An 18767-nucleotide genomic window follows, 5' to 3' on the forward strand; every position below is an offset into this window, starting at 1 on the left:
CACTTGCTGCTAGTGCACCGATTATGCCAGACTAATGAAATGCTTTCTATGTCCATTGTATCAGGAAATCAAGTGTGAATTTATTTTCCCTCTGCCAGTCTGTTGTCTGAGTGTCGGCCCCTCCTCTCCTCATGCCGGTTTCCCTCTCCTCGCAGCGCTTTGGGAAAGAAAGTGCAGGTACCCCCCCTTGCTTTATATAAATTCAATTCCTTCTGCCCTGCTTTTGGCCCGGGGAAGCGCATGAGCAAGGCGGGAGGCTCGGCTGAGCCTGACTAACCTTGCTTCTCCTGGAGGCGGGCGGGAGGGAGCGCGGCCGATAGCGCCACATCCCGGTTTTCCTACGGGCTGTCACTCTCCGCTCACCAGGGCAGCTTGCCCAGAGCTACGGGCGGATCGCCTCCACCCTTCCAGCCGCATTTGGCATGCATGAGTACTGCCATCCCCGCTCAGGAGGCTACTGCCGGAGGAAGAAGGCTCGGCGGCTGCCGCTGCCCCCCCTCTCGCCCAGCCCAGCCCAGCCCAGCCCAGCCCAGCCCAGCCCAGCCCAGCCCAGCCCAGCCCAGCTCAGCTCAGCTCAGCTCAGCTCAGCTCAGTCAAGCCCAGCCTCTGCCCTGCGGCAGCGCGGGCCCGGGCGGGACGCGCCCATCGTGGGATGCCCGCGCCCCGGAGGGCGGATTCCGCGGTAGGCGCTGTCAGGTCTGCGATTGATCTCCCGGTGGGATTTGTGGACAGTCATGAATCAGACCGATGCTCCCCGGCCACTCAACTGGACCATCCGGAAGCTGTGCCATGCCGCCTTCCTCCCCTCGGTCAGGCTCCTTAAGGTACGGTGAGAGCCCTCTTTGCGTTCGGGAACTGGTGTCTGCTGCTCAGCACCTGTCTGCAGGACTGCAGACGCTGTTGCTGGAAAGTTGACTCAGAAATAGTCCCAACTTTAGTATTAATTACCTTCCCTGCTACCTTTGAAACCCCTTGTGAGCACCTGAAGATACCAATATTGTTTGTCGGTACTCTGTTCAGCATGTTTGGCTCTCGAGAAGGGTCTGTAAGAGGGGTAAAAAGGAAAAGAGGGATGATGGATATACGTGCTGCTATTTGCCGTGTCTTAAAAAAATCAAGATGTGAACTTCTAGGGATGAAGAAGGTGTCTGTTTCTAAGGCGTGTTCCTTTGTGAGCAGTCCTCTGCTATCTGTTCTTTGGGTTATGTAGTCCCTAAGAAACACCTGAAGGTCCAGTACTACTCAGACCAACTTGTAAGTGGAGCAATATGTCAGTGGAAAAAAATTATCTTGGCTTGCTGAAAGCTGTACATGGGAATAAGGTCAGTTAAAGACTGGCAGTGCAGACAGCATCAGTGAAACTACCTGATTTTTTATTTGTTTAAACTAAGTGTTAGAGTTTTAATGGTGCTTTTGAAAGTGTTTTTAAATGTGCTTTCCTAGGAAAAAATTATTTTCTATTTGAAAAAAATTATTTGGGATTATGTACTGTGGAGGGCTCTTAATCACAGCATGCAGACTACCACTACTACTGCACACCCCACTGAAGCCGTTTTAGAGGCATTTGTAGCTGGAAAACAAAATATCTTGAATCAACTTTTTGATGAAAAAAAGGTTAAGCTGAAAAGTCTTCTTTTTTATTGGAACATCTAAATTAATTGGATAGTACAATGAAATTTTAAACAATGTAGTCATTTCCCTGTAGGCTTTGTTTTATAAAATGTTAGACTCATTACACTATTTATCTCATTTCATCTTAGTATTTGATAGTTTGGCTTTGAAATTAGTATACAGCCAAATAAAATGTGTTTATTCTAACAGTGTATTAGAAGGTAACATTTGATATAACCATCTGATTTTATGTGAGTAGCTTGGAAATTAGGTCAGTTCTTACTACTGTAACATGCTTGAACAGTGTAGTGTATGACAGTGCACTTAGCAGACATATGTTGTACGTATAATTATTGTATATGTGATGCACAAGTGACCATCCTGTATATTGTAAATGTATTTGTCACATCCTTACAAGAACGGGTTACAGTATCAAAATAATTCTGTTTCCAAACCAGATGTATGGCTGCTGGGAGCAGCTCCAAAGAACAAAAGAAAGACAAAAGTTAGATTACTGAAAAATCAAAATATAACTAATACAGAACAAATCAGAGGGTGGTGTTGATTGTTCTGTAAAGGCTTCCCCCCAGCCCCAGAAGCACACATGAGAATACGCAAACTCTACAAGTCGGATACCTTTAGGAAAACATAATTTTGCCCAGATGTGAAAGCTCAGATGTGGGGAATTTTACCATCATTCTCAAAACCGGTGGGTCAGGGGGTGAGCGGGATAATCTGCAGTATTTGGTTTTTGGCAGGCAAATGTCACCCCATGTGTATGGTTTCTCCTCATTGCATGTTTTAAGGATGAACATTGGGATTACTTATTAAAAGAACTGACTAAAAATGATTTTCTGAAGCTACAGCTATAATCTGATAGGAATAGATAGTGAGAGGACCCTGCAGAGTTAACAACAGCAGGGAGAATAACCAGAGATAAGCAACCTCTGCACAGAGGGTTGTGTGAAGTGTGGGAGAGACCAAGGCAAAGGAGGTGGGACTCTGGCTCCTTCCTCAGCTCATGAGCAGAGCTGGTTGATTGGAGAGGGAAATGCATACATCAGCATTTTCTAGGTTCCCAGAGAGCTTAAAATTTTGCTTCTTATCTTTGTCTTTTATTATTTACTGTGTTTAAAGCAAGCGATTGACATAAGAACAGGGCCCCATTGACTTAATTCCAACAGCCAACCTGAAGAAATTCTTCATCAAGGGAAGACTAATAACAGCAGCATTAAATTACCAGAGAATCAGTATAAATATTTTCCTGTTTTTCCTCAGGGAAATTGAAAATTTTTATATATAGGAAATATTCGTTTCTCTTTTGTATCTTCCTCCAAAAAATAAAGAAGACACCTTTTTTTTTTCTTTTTCTAAATGAAAAGTGCTCCTGTAAATCCAAGCGCATTGGAAAGGCAAGTGCAATAATTTAAGCTCATTTTTTTTAATTGCCCAGTTTCCAATTGGATTATTTAGTCTTAAGGACTGATGCAATATTTTTTTTAGGTCAACGTGCACTAGACTCTTTTCTATATATCTTTTCTCTTCAGAGAATGCCCTCCATAACTGAATAAACTTTGCAAAACCTGATATGTTATCGCATATTTTTATTATTATATGCTTTTCTATCATTGCCAAACTCTATTTCAATGTACAATGTAAATTTATTAAGAGCACAAAAATATCAGATATTGTTCTGTCTTTGTCATTTCTATACTTTATTTTAATCTACAAGAGCATAAAAGCTAAATGACACCATTAAGTTCAAGGATATACCTCATTCTTAAGAATGAGAGATAGCAGAGATTTCCTGGGTTATACATACAAAAAATCACTGTGGCATACTTGGACCTTTGTAATAGAAAACATGAACTTTTCAATTAATTCTGTGTCTTCTCAATGAGGAGTTTAAAGTTCTTATCCTGTGATACAATTTTAAATGTAACATCAGTGCTTTCACACTAGAATCTGGGGCTTGCATGGAGGCAAGGCTCTTTGTGTTACTAACAAATCTATCAGATTGTCTTGAAATTACTGGTTTTAAATATATACTAAAAAGAGTTATTCAGCAGGTAGATTATGCTCTTGTTCCATCCTGTTGAATTGGTGTGCAGGGCTCCGTTGCCTGAATTAACATTTGATAGAGCTCTGGCCACAGTAGTCTTGTATAATTTAGATAAGATAGGATCACTTGTAGATGCTGTCCAGTTTTGGTCCCTGTGCTTTTCTTCCAGGCATGTGTTCCTGTTCTAACCCACTTCACTAATATCCTCATCTGTAGGTGTGGTTCTATATCCTATTTTCTCAGTTTTTCATTTTCTGACAGGCACACAGAGTACTAGGAGCTGTATTTGAAATGCAGATTGAAACAAATTATTAGACAAGATTTTTGCCTCTTGCATAAAAATCTCATTTTCCCCCCTAATAATTATTTTCTCTGGCACATTCCATGCTGATACTTTTTGTAGTTGTTTCAATATGCTTAAACACATGCTAGCACACTGTCTAATGCCTTCCTGTCTGAAGTAAGGAGTAAGAAGCATATATGAACATATATGCAGAGGTGGCTTTGTGCAGAACCATCGTTCTTCTGAGATGATCAGGTTAGTTTTAGAGAAAATGGACATTTTAGAACAATGTTGTGTTCTCTTAAAAATTAATGAATGGCATCGTACTGAAGACTTCACTAAAAGGACCCCATGCCCTAGAAGAGACTGCAGATGTTGCACTTCAGCTTGAAACAGAGATAATACATGCCATGCAATCAAGAAATGGTCAATATATTAAAGAAAAATAAATAAATAAACTGAGAGTAGACAGAGGACTGAAAAATAAAAGGTCCATAATGTGCAATGAGCTTAACACCAGAGGCTTATAGATGGGCAAGTGTACAACATTTGAAAAGCAACAAATTACCCAGCCTTCTTTTTTTTTCTTAATAAGACTACTAAATTTTTTCATAATGAATTTGACTTGCATGTCAATAAGTAAGCTTGTAAGGCAGGAAGTTTGGAAGGGCCAGAGGAAACGAAACTGAGTGAATCAGAAGAAACATTGGAGAAAATCTTTTGGATATTTTTCTTGCCAGCATACCACTCAGTAAAAATGCCAACTCAGCTCTACCAAATAAAGAGTAGCCTAATCTAGCTCTCTGAACTGGTGGAAGTTTAAAGAGATCAGACATTAAATTTCTTATCAAATGAGAACCTAGATTTTCTTTTTATTAGTTATTTTTATTTAATTGCCCTACCAAGAATGTATAAGGTAACCCAAAAGAAAACTAAAAAGCTGAAAAATAGCTCATTAGAATGAGACACAGTGTCTTTTAATACAAACTTCTGACTGGTCTGATATATGTGGATATAGTACTAACATCCTAGTGCTCTGTTTGGACAATATTTTTCCTACAGCAAGTTTGATTATGTCCATAAAGAAGGTATCTACAGGAATAAAGACTGGGGAATATGTGGCAGACTTCACTAAGGTACATGGCGAAATACCACAGTGTTCAATAGCTTAAACAGCTAAAATTACATTGCTATTCAATTACCAAATACAATTTTATTTCAGGATAATTTAAAAAGATCTGATTTGGTAAATTGAGTGAAAAAACTGCTTCTCCATAACAGTGGAAGAATGAAGTGTGTTCTTTATAAAACAGAAAATATTTATACTTCTGAACCCCATACTGTGAGAAAAAGTGACTACAAGAGAGGTGAAAACTGTATCTTTTGGATGTGATTTTATTCCTCACATGGATTGCAGTTGTTTTTTTTTTTTTTAAAAGGTTATTGGACTGATAGAATACTCCTATATTTCAGGAAAGATACTTTTGATAAATGATTTTTTAAAATACTTTTAAGTATATTTGTGTGCCATAATTGTGAGATGGTAATGTTAGATTGTGTTATGGTCTTTAAAAACAGAAGCATGAGCTTTTTATGCTATTTATTCACTAGCAATGAGAAAATGAGCAGAAATCTAAACACAAAGGCAGTCAAAATGTGTAGGTTTTTTTGCTCTTAGTTAGTCTTTTGATGTCCAGTTGGCAGTGAGGTCTTTTAGCTTATTACTGCTTAATTGGTAAGAATTCTGACTATTATTTTAGTTAATTTACTATATCCGCCTTTCAAACTGCAACAAAATGAGTCTTGACTGAAAAACTGATATTCTTGGAACGAATCCTAGTGCATACAGTTATCATTACCGAGGTGGTTTACTAAATGCTTTTGAAAGTAATACACGCTTTACTGATAGTAAAATTAGGGTAGTAGTTTACCTGTGTCTGCACTCAGCTGCTTACTGACTTAAACTGTAATAATGAATGAGCCATCCTTATACATCCTTCAGGAGGATTTGATGCATTTTGGGAAGTAATCACAGTTCAGCCCTTAAGATCAGACTGCCTGACACACAGGCATGTAGAAAATACCAGTCACTGTGACTTTTTTTTTTTTTTTAATAAATTCACTAATAGAAAAACTAGTCACACCTGTAGGTATGATGGGATGCTGTATATGGTGTGAAATATACATGAGTTTTAGGAGTGCATATAAGTTCTATTCAGAAAGAAATTATTTGATAAACACACTTCTTTTCCTGTCAGAAAGAAAATAGTTGCTCACATTTGTGATACATGTTGCATGTTTCTGACTTATTTCTCATTAGAAGCCCAAAAGCCATGTTTCTAGAAAAGAAAAAGATTCAGCTTTCTGTTATCCATTCTGCTCCTTGTGCCATCAGTTTCGCCATTCAAGGATGGCAGGAGAGAGACCTGGGGCAAGGCATTACTGTGTCTTTGCAGTCTCCTGTTTTATTGTCAATAAATTCATTTTACACCCCAAATCAGGGGAGCAATGGGTGTTGCAATGTAGCTTCATAGCCCCTTTGCACAGGTGTGCTTGCATTACTGCTGCTCAGCTGTCAGCTGTACCTCTGGTACTTCACATTCTATAACCAAGTAATGGCAGAATGGTGAAGACACTTCACAGCTGAGGTTGAAGAACTGATAATATACCTTTTGGAGGTTGCACATTCTCAAAAGCTGCTTATTTCTTGAAGTCATGCCTCTCATCAGCAGTGAGATGAGCTGATCCTTTTTGTGCGGCAACCAGGCATGTTCATGTGTAAGGAGTTTCTGACAGATTATGTCAGTTCATTTCTTCTGAAAGGAGAGAAAATGTGGAAGTCGATAATAATTTTTCCATTTTATATAAACAAGTAGTCACTCTGTATGGTTAATTCTTTGGTGCAGTATACATTTTTTATGTGATCAAAGGCGAATCAGAGCGCGTTAGCTGTTTGCTTTATTGACTGAATCTTTTCCATGAATATGACTCAGGCTGATGACCACTGACTTTGAAGAGATGTAGTACCAAATTAGTTTCCACAAAAAGAATTGTATTCCCAATTCAGAAAAAGAGAAAGTGAGAGATAAAAACAAAGTGTGACGGTGGAAGTCATGTTTCCATGGAAGAGCCTACATGTGAAAAGTAGACACATCTTTAAGGCAGAGACTGTAGAGGGAAAAATGGTTTTGATTTTCAGGTTAGAAAAGATGCAAAGTTTTTTGTGTGAATGCAAAATTTCTTCTTTGAAACCAGAGAATTTTAGGGGATAAAAAAAAGCTTTTTCTTTCTAGATATGCCACTGCCATGTGAGCGCTTTTCAAAAAAGAAGTGATAGAAAAGGTAATACAAAATTTTCAGTCTTGATGCAGCAGCTACAGTACAAAAATACTTGGCTGTTTTAAAATAAGGATCCTGCAACTGCTACAGGTTTTTATCCTCTTGCACCTCAATATTATTTTCAGTGCTTTCTCTAAATCCAGCTGTTTCATTAGTGTCTTTACCTTCATCTTAGAAAATAGAGTGAGGTTTTGCCTTCTTCTGTGCCACATGGCAAATGAGTTACAGTGATGAAGATATCAGAGGTATCAGAGAAGTACTCCAGAATTTTCCACTTTTCCTGCACGCAGAAGGTTTTGGCTTATAAGTGATCTCTGCTTCCCATGAGCTTCAGCCTTTTCAGATTTGAGTACTTAAAAGAGGCAGCAAGTGGCAGTATTTCCCACTGGCCTTTAATTGATAATATATGAAATACTGCATTAAACTGGCTTATCAGAAATTAAATGAACTTTCTTAATTTGTAACTGCATGAGAGGATTTATGGTAATTTCCAGAAAAATAAAAATAATAAAAAGTAGCATTTTCATGTATATTAATGGAATAGAAGAAAAAACTAAGACTTGCTCTGAACAAACACTATTGTTTTAAAAATAATTGTAAAATGCTACTAAGTATAGAAGTCATACAAGCCAGAAGTTACAGATACAATGTTGTTTAATGTGTTAGTGTATTAAAAGCATTAGATTTTAATGTTATTCTGCTATACTGTTCCTTATGTTTGAGAGGGTGCCATGTGAAAAATTCAGGACACAAGACCACAAAGTGAAGCTGAGTAGTTTTATTCCACCTGAATTGCTAACAAGACTATGCTACAGTGTAAAAAGAAATATCCTGGAGGCTCTCTGAAAATTTGTGTCAAAGCTGGTAATAAAGCATGAAATAAAATCACTTCATCGAAAATATCTTTCATCCACCAAGTAATATGATGACATGAAACAGTCTGACAAAGTGCTTTTAACAGTGTCAAGGAAGTTGCTGGAGAAAATATCAGTTTCTTATAATGTAATTATAACAATTATCAGGCTGACTTTACATTAGTGAGAAGATGATTGAGTGAAAATTTATTTTTCATTTACCTTTTTCTTCACCTGTTGCTTGTAAATGCAGATGGGAGAGGTAGTATCTTACTGAGCCATCATAATTAAGATTTTAGGGAGGATGCACCACATTGTTTTGTTTCAGAAGGATGCCATTTTTTTACCTCCATAGTGTTTTGAACGGGCATGACATGTTGCTGCTGGGTCTATTGTAATGAAATATCACAGCTCAGTTTTACAGTTCAATGGCTGGACATGCATCTTTGCATATAGCTAGAAAGAGAGACCAAAACAACAACTGGATAAACTAATTATAGGGTATCCAGAGGACCTTTCAGACTGACTTTTATATGATTATATGTAGAGTTTTCTAAGTGTCCTGAATAGCAGAAGGCATTTTCCAGATACATTCTTATTCAACTTTTGGGTTCAGTACTTCAGACTAGTAGGTGATGTCTTTTGCAGGAGGTCATGTTTGATGAACAGTGTTTTTTTCTGGTTGCAAATTCTGTACTATCACATTGAAACTGTGAAGATGTGCACAACCTAGCCATAATACTGCAGCTTTTCTCAGATTTTTTTTCCCTACATTTCTGCCCACCTCTGCATTGGCCCTTTTCCTGAACTGTGTCATTTAAAGAAGTTTTCAGATATATGGCTGCTTAGCCTTTAGTCACAGAAACAATAGTGGTGCCGGGTTATGATGGCAATAATGCTAACAACCAAATTTCTACGATTTCTCAAAATGCTTCTTAAGACAAGCAGAGCAGTAGTTAAAGGTATCCCTTTTGTTTTGGATGTGATGGCTGTGATTTTGTATTGTCTTTGATACAGCTGGTTGCAAAGTGATACTGCTTGGAAGCCATATACTTTTTTGTATTATTCAGTTCAAATCCAACTTTGTCTTGAAAAAGAATATGATGCCAATTTTTTAGGGGTCCTATGCTTAATTTCTTCTGTGAGAACAGGATAAATTGAGATATGCTTTGAAAAGAGACACCCAAAAGATGCTTACTATATCCTGCCACTAGCAGGACTACTTCAACATGCATAATTCCTTTAGGTGTTTGTCTAAGTTCCTGAAGCCATAATGCAATAGGCAGTCTTTTACAGTGACCCTGTCTAGGCCATCAGAAATATTTTTCTGAGGTGTCTGCCTGGATCTTTCTTGCTGCACATAAAAACTATGTTTCTTGTTTTGTCCATTATGAGCAGAGGAGACAGATGTGGCAGCTTTTTCTGCTTAAAAATTCTTGTGCTGTGTTTGGAAATTGGCTGGTTTAATAGATCAACTCATGACATATGTATCTTTGTCATCTTCCAGCAAAGATTATTAGATTATTTATTCCCCTGTATCTTCCATAGAAGTTAGACTGAGATTCCCTTGCTGCCCATTTTTTTTCTGTCTTTCTTTTAGTTTTCAGATGTCTTACTGGAAAGGCCATCAGGGATGTGAGGGACTCCTGCTCAATCTTCCATTCTAATCCTAGCTCTATAAACTGGAGAAGGATTGATAAGGAAACAGAAGGTGTCACAACCCTCCTTAATTTCAGTGTCCTGAAGAGACTGAATAAATTTCCGTTAAATTGTCTACAAGGTCTTTCTGATTTAACTGATTTTATAAGAATGTGAGTGGACTAACAACTATCAGTCCTCAGGGAGAGTTGTGGGAGGGCTCTATCCCTTTCTATTTGCACAGTAGAAATATTCTTACTTTCTTTGCATAAAACCAATGTTTTTTAATGGTCACATTAGCAAAGAAATTTTAAAACTCCATGTGGGGGACAATCAGCAGCTCAGCACTTATTAAGACACTGAGTTTCAAGCATATGTTCTACCTTTATTACATACCAATGAGGAAATTTAATGTGTAGATGCATTTCTCTGGAATAAAAAGGTGATTTTGATCCTGCTAACCCAAATGGGGGGAGGAGGGGAGGTGAATAAAAAATATTTTCAGACATATCCTAGGGGGAAATTAAATGTGATTGACTTATTTTTTCTTGATTCATGCAGTTATTTAAGAACAATTTAAAGATAAAAATCTGATCTATCAAGACAAAAATATCCTGTGCAGTTCCTTATTAATGGTAACTGTGGGAGCTCTAGCTTATTCAGGATGGGAATAGTAAATTGTTCAGAGGATTGCTTCATCTTAGAATCTGATGACTGCTATTACTAATATCTAAGATCTAAGGATGAGGTTATTTTCTTTTACTTGCTTTTATTTCTTAAATAGTGCAGATTTTCTGTTTTATTTGATGTTCAAAAATTCATTACTAAAATATCCCATGATAAAATGGATGTCTGTGGAGTCTGAGCAAATGAGAACTACTTGTTCACCCAATATTACAGTCTACCAGGGATGTGACTACAATACGAAGTCTTTAACCAAGCACTGAAATGAGCAAATTGTTTGCATAAAGTTACCTGACACGTTTAGCATCTCAGCATCATGAAATGTGTTAACACAGTTATTTTACATTAATTTATTTCCATCTCGTGAATCCAATTGAATCAATTGAATCAATGGAGACACTTTCACTAATTTTTAGAGGGTGTGACCCTTATTTGCCAGATAGCAGAGCTCGAAGCTTGAAGGAAAAGCACTGCAATAGTCCAGGGTATGTATAATGCTCACTGTGTTGTTTTGGTTCGAGATTGGGTGTATGTTCAGGTACCTCTGCTACAAACAGTTGTGTGGATAACTAATGCTGCAAATATTTTCCATATCAAATCTCATGTACTCTCCTCTTAAAGTAAATGAGGAGGGCAAACAGTTGAAACAAACTACTTAATATGATTAAATAACTATGAATAGCTGCAGAGAAGTGTGTGGAACATTTATTAATTCAATTTATTAGAAGCATAACATAGAAATTTTAATTTTCTTTGAACAATAAGTATACATTCACTATCCATGAATAGTGAATGTATACTTATGGCAATTCTAGTCCTTGTTTGCATTGATGTAATCAGAAAATGAGATTTTATTACAGTTAAACCCCGTTATTCATGGAGTATTTGCTCCTAGTGCTTTGGAATTGCATGGTGAAGTATTCTACTTTAGCTTGTTTTTGTGGAATACGCTTTATTTCAGTATCAATGTGATCACTTTATATGACATTGCTTCAAGCATTGATAACTAGATTTTTTTATGACAGTCATCCTAAGCCTAATTCTATTCTTAGCACATGTTAATAAATGCTTGTTTGAAACTCAGAGGTTATTTCATGTCAGGAAGGATTTCTCCCCTACAGTGGTTTAAGTTTGGGTGACATGGCTGTTGGACCCTAGTTCACACTTTTTTCCTTGGCCTTAGCCAAAACAAGGTTAATACTGCAACACCGTCTCAACTACGCTGACATGTGTCTCTTCTTCCATAGCATTTCTACCATAATGCTATTGAATGCACTGAATGTATATGTATAATCTAGAAAAAGATGTCTGCCAATGAAAAATCCCAGTTTGGAAGCATTCATTATATGTCATCATGAGTAAAGCTAGCATTAACATCCTCAAAGTTGCTTTTTAATGCCTTTTTTTTCTATGCTCAGAATTAATATCCCTTGAATCTAGATTGACTTTTCAGAAACCGCTGAGGCAACATACTCTGGAAGTAACACTACCAATAAACAACAGCTCGTTACCTTGTTTCCTGAAGCTGAGAAAGTCAAAATTGCTAAGATGAGAACTCGTAATGGGTCTGTATCAAAACTGCTCTATTAAAATTTTAGCTCTTTCTAGGTTTCTTCTTCTGTGCTTCCATGATGCAATGGGCTGTGCCTCTGAATTTCACATTTAAGACCTGTCTCAGATATTCAAATCAACTGTCATTAAAGCACTTGCTTCCTGCTGTGTGGACTTTCAGCTTTTCACTGTGAGGCCACAGGCAGCATAACATAATGCATTTGTTTCAATGTTAAAAAAAAACAAAACAGGAAGATTCAGTAAAGAATTAGATACCCATAATTAATTCAGGTAGTTGATATGTGCTCTGAATACTCTGTGAATACATAAATGCTAAAACATATGCTTAAAGCAGTGATTATTAATACATCCTGCTTGTTTGGATTATGTGCATATTAGCAGATCTCTGTTTGTACTAGTTTGTTGTTTTTTAATTCCATTCATAAAAGTGAGCTATTTAAAAATAAAAACTGAAGTAGGTTAGAAATAGAAGTATTGTCAAGACTTTATAAACATAATAAAGCAGATGAAAATAAAAAAATTAAAATTAAAACAATGTCTTTGGGTTTTATGCAGAGAATAAAATACAAATATATTTTAGAATATCACATTACTAACATCAGTTTTTTGCAGGAAGTTTATGTAATCAAGTTAATCCTTTCATTAGCTGCTGTTTTTCTGTCTGCTTCCCAATCTCATTCTAGGGAGAGCATATCTCTAATTCCTGATTTGAGCTAAAATTAGTTAGCTCATCCATATGTACTCAGAATCATAAAATCATAGAATATCTGGAGTTGGAAGGGACCCATAAGGGTCATAGGATAATTAAGTCCTACTCCTGGTGCTTGCAGGACTTCCTAAAACTAAACTATATGACTAACCAGACAGTCCTTGAACTCTGACAGACTTGGTGCCCTCACCACTTTCCTAGGCAGCCTGATCTAGTGACCAACTACTCTCTGCAGGAAGAACCTATTCCTAATGTCCAATCTGTACTTCCCCTGGTTAACCTTCAGTCCCTTTCCTTGTGTCCTGTCACTGCTCACCAGAGAGAAGAGATCAGCAACTCCTGCTCCGCTGCTGTCCTTGAGGAAGCTGTAGGCCGGGATGGGGTCACCCCTCAGCTTACTCTTCTCCAAGCTGAACAAACCAAGTACCCTCAACTGCTCCTTCTCAGTCTTGTCTCGAGGGATCTTGCCAGATTTCTTTATGTGAGGATGCTTTCCCGCCTCTTATCCCCCAGTTCATATGTATACCCAGGATCACCCTTTCTCAGATGCAGAATTCAGCACTTGCTCTTTTAAATTTAATGTGGTTGTCCAGCTCTCCAGTCTATCCAGATATCTCTATAAAGCCTCTCTATCCTTGAGGTAGTCCACAGTTCCTCCTAGTTTAATACAGTCAACAAAATTACTGAATTTACATTTGGCTGCTGCATCTAGATCATTTATAAAAACATTAAAACATTACTAAACTTCCCATTTGCTGTTTTACTTTCAGTGCTAGAAACAGTGGTGAAAACTGAAGTTCATGGTGGACAGCAAGGTTGAACATGAGGTAGCAATGTGTTTGTTCAGCAAAGAGAACCAGTTGCATCCTGCACTCTGTTAGGGCTGTAGGCAGCAGGGGTCAAGGGAATTGATTGAATCTAAAAGATTCTATGACTCTATGATATTATGAAGTGATCTTTCCCCTCTATTTGTGAGACCACATCTCAGTGTGTGTCTAATTCTGGGGTCCCTGGAACAAGAAACGTATGGACATGCTGGAGTGAGTCTGGTGGAGGCCATTAAACTGGTCAGGGAGTTTTGCACATGATGTGCAAAAAACAGCTGGGTTTGTTTAACCACAGGAAGGGAAGCTAGAGGGAAAATCCTATTTCTCCCTTTCTATACATAAAATCAGGGTACAGAGGAGACGAACTCAGAATTTTTTCAAAGATGCTGAGTGTCAGGACAAGAGTAATGGAAACAAATTGTAATCACAAGGGTGATTAAGCACTGAAACAGGTTGTATGGACCTGAGCAGCCTGATCTAACTGGAGATACCCGATGACTTGTGCTTTCCTGATTTGACTAGTTTTCAAAGCAGAGCAAAGACTGTTAATCTTCAAAGAAAATGTCCTTGTCTTTGCAGGTGCCTCTTCTGTTTTAAAATGTGGACAAAGATACATTTTTAAACACTTCAGTAGTGCAGAACAGCACTGCAACTGCTAGGCTATCATAGAAGCTTCTTGAATTCAGCAGTCATCAGAAGAGTCTTCTGAAGTTATTCTCAGCGGCAGCACTTGGTGGCAGCATATCAAGGGTGAAAGGTGATAAACTTCGTATTCTGTAGATGTGAAACAGAGTGGTTTCTAGGTGCACATTAGATTGCAGTTATGTTCTGGAGTTGTTTCTGCAGTAATAGCTTTACATCTGAGTGTCTCAGAAATTTGTTTGGATAGCTGATTTTATCACAGTTGAAGAAACTGAGTTACAGCAACCGACAGCTTTCACGGAGTTCAGACAGCCATTGTGTCTCTGACTCTTTAGCATGCTAGCAGTTGAGCTAGCAATTTATGTCAGCTACAAGCTGTCAAGCTGTTTGTTTTCTGTGACCTACTTCATTTCAATTTGTATATTTAGTTGTTTTGCACAGCTATACACAGTGAGGCTATCCATCATGTCTTTGACAGGACTTCTTTTGATTAGTATTTATGAATAGGGCTAAAGCACCACTGGCAGCTATGGTGAAGGAAACATCCCTAAGGATCCTGAAGCAGGGTTTTGTGTTCAGGCTTTAGCTATCTCCTTCCCAGAGAGAAATGCAAAGATTCTTGTCATCACTTAACTACGAGGTTGTGCTGCTCCAATCATGGGTGCAAGGGCGATAGGAAAATGGTGTGCAAAATGAGGAAGAACAAAGTGTCTGGGGTCTTGTGTTATAGATCCCCTTTGGATGTTCCTGCTGTCTACAGCAGAGACAGTGGTTGATGTGGGGTACGACTGGGTATTAACTGAAAGGCCACAAGGTTATGAGAGGCAGCTCTGACAGAGGCCCCAAGCTTTGGGAAATATTGTCCCTGATAATTTTGATGTAAATGGTCTCATTCAGCCCTGAGCTGTGGTGGGCTCACTACCACACAGTCGGCTTCCACAAACAGCTTCATGATCTGGATGGTGAACCATGGCCACAAAGACAAGGTCACTGTCCCCAGACATCTGTTCCAGGAGAGTGCATGAAGATTTGCAGACCGAGATTGCTGTGGAAGCAGGACTATCTTAATAAATATATGGTCTGTTGTATGATCAAATATAGCAATTCTGGTACAATTCAAATTAAAAAAAATAGTTCTTGGATTCTTAATTAACTTACTGTTTGGATCATTCAGTGTGTTTAAATATGATATGTTCTGCCATTAGTCCCATTTGCAATTAGTTTCCTAAGAAATACCATTTTTCTCTCTCAATATTTTACAAACCCATGTATGGATTTGTATTCAGGAAAAGCATGAGGAACCTAGAACAGTAGCTTATCAGTTTGTGATGTTTCACATTGTATGAGCCAAAAAATTTAAGATTGATTAATTGAATGAGAGAGAACTCAAGGGAGAAAAGTAGGTAGCATTAATGATTCAAATGTAATTCCATGAGTTGTGAGCTAGTGAGCTGAACCAGTACTTCACTGTAGCGTTAGATGGACTGTAAAGGTTTTTCTGATTGAATGTAAAAAATAAAGTTCAGGTCATTCATGTTATCACTAAGAATGCACAGTTATGTCTCAGGCAAATACACTGTTTGGCACATTACCTATATAATTTGGAGTAAGTATTTCTCAGCTTTGAATGACCTCTATTTCATTGGTAAGAAAGTTTACCTAATCATCTACATGTTCCAACCCAGATCTAATGCTTTCTTGTGACAGAATACATGGTTTGCCGAAATAATTTGTTCTTTGTTCAGGGTATTGTTTGGGGTTGTTTTGAAGGTTCATAGGGAAAGATGATAAATGTAAGTTACTCTCTCTAAGGCCATGCAGAATAAAGACATAAATTAAATATTTATGAAGTATAAATCTCTATCTAAAAAAAAATGAAGTTTCTCGTATAGTTACCTTAGAATGTTTTTAAAATATGAAAATTAGGTGCATACTTATGAAGCCTTGATTAAGCTAAAATCAAGAATGCAAGAGCAATAGTACTACTACTAATAGTTGGCCTGTTCTTAATAGTTGCAGCAATCACACAAAAATACATGTAACTGTACAAGATGCCATGTTTACCATACCCAGTGTCTGCACATAAGCATACAAAAAGCAATCTAAACAAAACAAGCTTAACCTAACTCTAATTTTGTCCTAATCTTGTAATTGCTACAAGCAATTGCCTTTTAAATGAAAAAGAATTAAGAGACAACCTTGTCACCCTCTTCAAAATGACTTTTTGTTAGGAAATGGTTATGCCACCACAATGAATGTGTTAATAACCTGATATTGAATACTTGCTTCTTTGTCTCACCTCCAAGTCCTAAGTCCTGACTTCACTGAGGTAAATATACAGACAGCATAGAGACCTAATTTATTACAAAACATGTGTTGTTTTCAGTTGCAACTTTGGCTGGTTTTGACTCTTGTGGTAGCATGTCATCTTTTTCTAAGTTATAGTCCTTGCAGCTTTCCTGACTGGAACCATATAATGGCAAAACAGAAATTACAGGAAATTAGGCCCATAATTCTACCTCTATCCTTTTGTAAATTCTGGGTTACCTCTACCTGTGGCACAAATGTTTTGCTATCATGCCAGGATATGAAGCTATAAAATGAATTATGTTGTAGAAAAATGAATGGTGATTTAAAAATTGAGTCCATGGACAGTTTGAGGGCTAGTACCAAATAAGTTCTTTTTTCTTTTGTTTTAAATAGATAATGCATTGAATAACATGGTATACTGGTTGCTTTTCTTTGTGCCTGTGTACATAACACAAATTGTAGTAATTACTCCAAAGTATAAAACAAGAGTGTATTTCTTAAAAGCAATAGTCATTGCAACACAATAAAACAAACAGACCAAAACACATGATAGTGCCTAAGTTTTACACATATTTGAATTCTTTTCATTAACTTATACACTTTAAAAGATTTTTCTCCGAATTAAGAATACTGCATCATTTGTTACAAATGATCTTGTCTGCTTCAGGAAACTGAAGTGTAGCAGAGACTAAAATTAATGTAAACTAGTAAGCCTGCAAGAGATTAGAAGGGGGATGCTAAATGAAAGATGATACCTCAATAAACACCATTGCATACATTCTTCATATAGTAAATCTACACTGCACATTCAAATTTAATTTAGTCAACTGATAATCTATCATATACAATTTTTAAGCCACAGAATTGGAAACATCACTCATGCTGCAAAATAGATTACTACAAAATAGATTCAGCTTTAATTTCTTATTGTGAGATTGATTTTTTTGTTGTTGTTGTAGGTCCTTTGTCTAAGTATGTACAATATTCTTGTATTTATACAGTTGTCTGAATTTTCGTAAGGTAAACTCATGAAGTTGAATTTTTTTTCTTTGTGCTATTATAAATTTCATTTATTCTTAATATATTGCTGTGGAGATTATGAAGCTGTCTTTTTTCAGAATGATGTTGTTAGTCTGATGCATTTGTGTGGTATCTTCACACATGGCTTGATCTGGCAATATTTCATATTCTACAACATTCAGCTCTAAATTCTACAGAGATGATCAGAGAAGGTGTTTGTACAGACTACTCTAAGGTCACACTCAGATAGTACTAATTTTTCAGTTCCTATGTCTGGATTAGATGGGTTCATTAGATGTATTCTTATTTTGTAGGATGTATGTGATCTACATTTGTGTACTTATATGTCAGTAATTTATGACCAACTGAAAAAATTACTAGTAATGAAAAATATCTCTCTCACAAGTCTGCTATGTATTACTTTACAGGAAAGATATATGATGAAAATATGATCATATTTTCTTAGTCCACTTCCAAACATTCTTATACTTTTGGTGCATTAAAATGCATTTAATATTGAATTCGCTTCAGTTGTGATTGTTGATTGGGTGTAACTAGCAAAGACAAGGCAGCTTCCATGATCCTTTTGTGACATGAAACCATATTTTTGAGAGTGGTGCAATTTTTTTCACTTCCTTTTTCATAGAATCACAGAGTTGTTAAGGTTGGAAAAGACCTTTAAGATCATCAAGTCCAATCATCAACCTAGAATCACCACCATGTTCATCATTAAACCATGTCCTCGAGTGCCATGTCCACAAGGTTTTTGAACACTTGCAGGGATGATGACTCCACTGTTTCCCTCAGCAATCTCTTCCAATGCTGTACAACGCTTTCCGTGAAATTTTTTCCCAAATATCTAGTGTAAACCTCCCCTGGTGAAAGTTGAGGCCATTTCCTCTTATCCTGTTGCTTGAAACCTGGGAGAAGACACCTACCCCCAACTCACTACAGTCTCCTTTGTAGAGAGATAGTTGTAGATAGCGATAAGACACCACCCCATCCCTCCGCCCTCCCCCCTGCTTTTCCTCCAGGCTAAACAAAACCAGCTCCCTCAGCTGCTCCTCATCAGACTTGTGCTCCAGTCACTTCATCAGCTCCACTGCCCTTCTCTAGAGAAGGTCCAGCACCTCAATGTTTTTCTGGTCGTGAGAAACCCAGAACTGAACGCAAGACTCAAGGTGTGGCCTCAGCAGTGCCAAGTACAGGGCACGGT

At 37.5% G+C, this 18767-nt stretch overlaps 1 protein-coding gene across 6 annotated transcripts in view; it reads left to right on the forward strand.

Moving 5' to 3' along the window:
- TRPM3 (transient receptor potential cation channel subfamily M member 3) overlaps positions 1-18767 on the forward strand; it is a 424598-nt gene that overhangs the window by 168087 nt on the left and 237744 nt on the right. For 2 of the 6 annotated variants that reach the window (XM_027708979.1, XM_027708980.1), the window contains exon 1: positions 619-824. The exons of 2 other annotated variants lie outside the window; for them this stretch is intronic. In XM_027708979.1, the coding sequence (XP_027564780.1) occupies positions 735-824 (90 nt within the window). In that variant the 5' untranslated portion in view covers positions 619-734. Of the gene's footprint in view, positions 1-617; positions 825-18767 lie in introns of those variants that run through there. 2 more of the 6 variants (XM_027708977.1, XM_027708982.1) reach the window with 2 other exon arrangements.

The sequence above is a fragment of the Neopelma chrysocephalum genome, unplaced genomic scaffold (assembly GCF_003984885.1).
Source record: "Neopelma chrysocephalum unplaced genomic scaffold, ASM398488v2 Primary Assembly neopelma1_96657, whole genome shotgun sequence".
Lineage (NCBI taxonomy): Eukaryota > Metazoa > Chordata > Aves > Passeriformes > Pipridae > Neopelma > Neopelma chrysocephalum.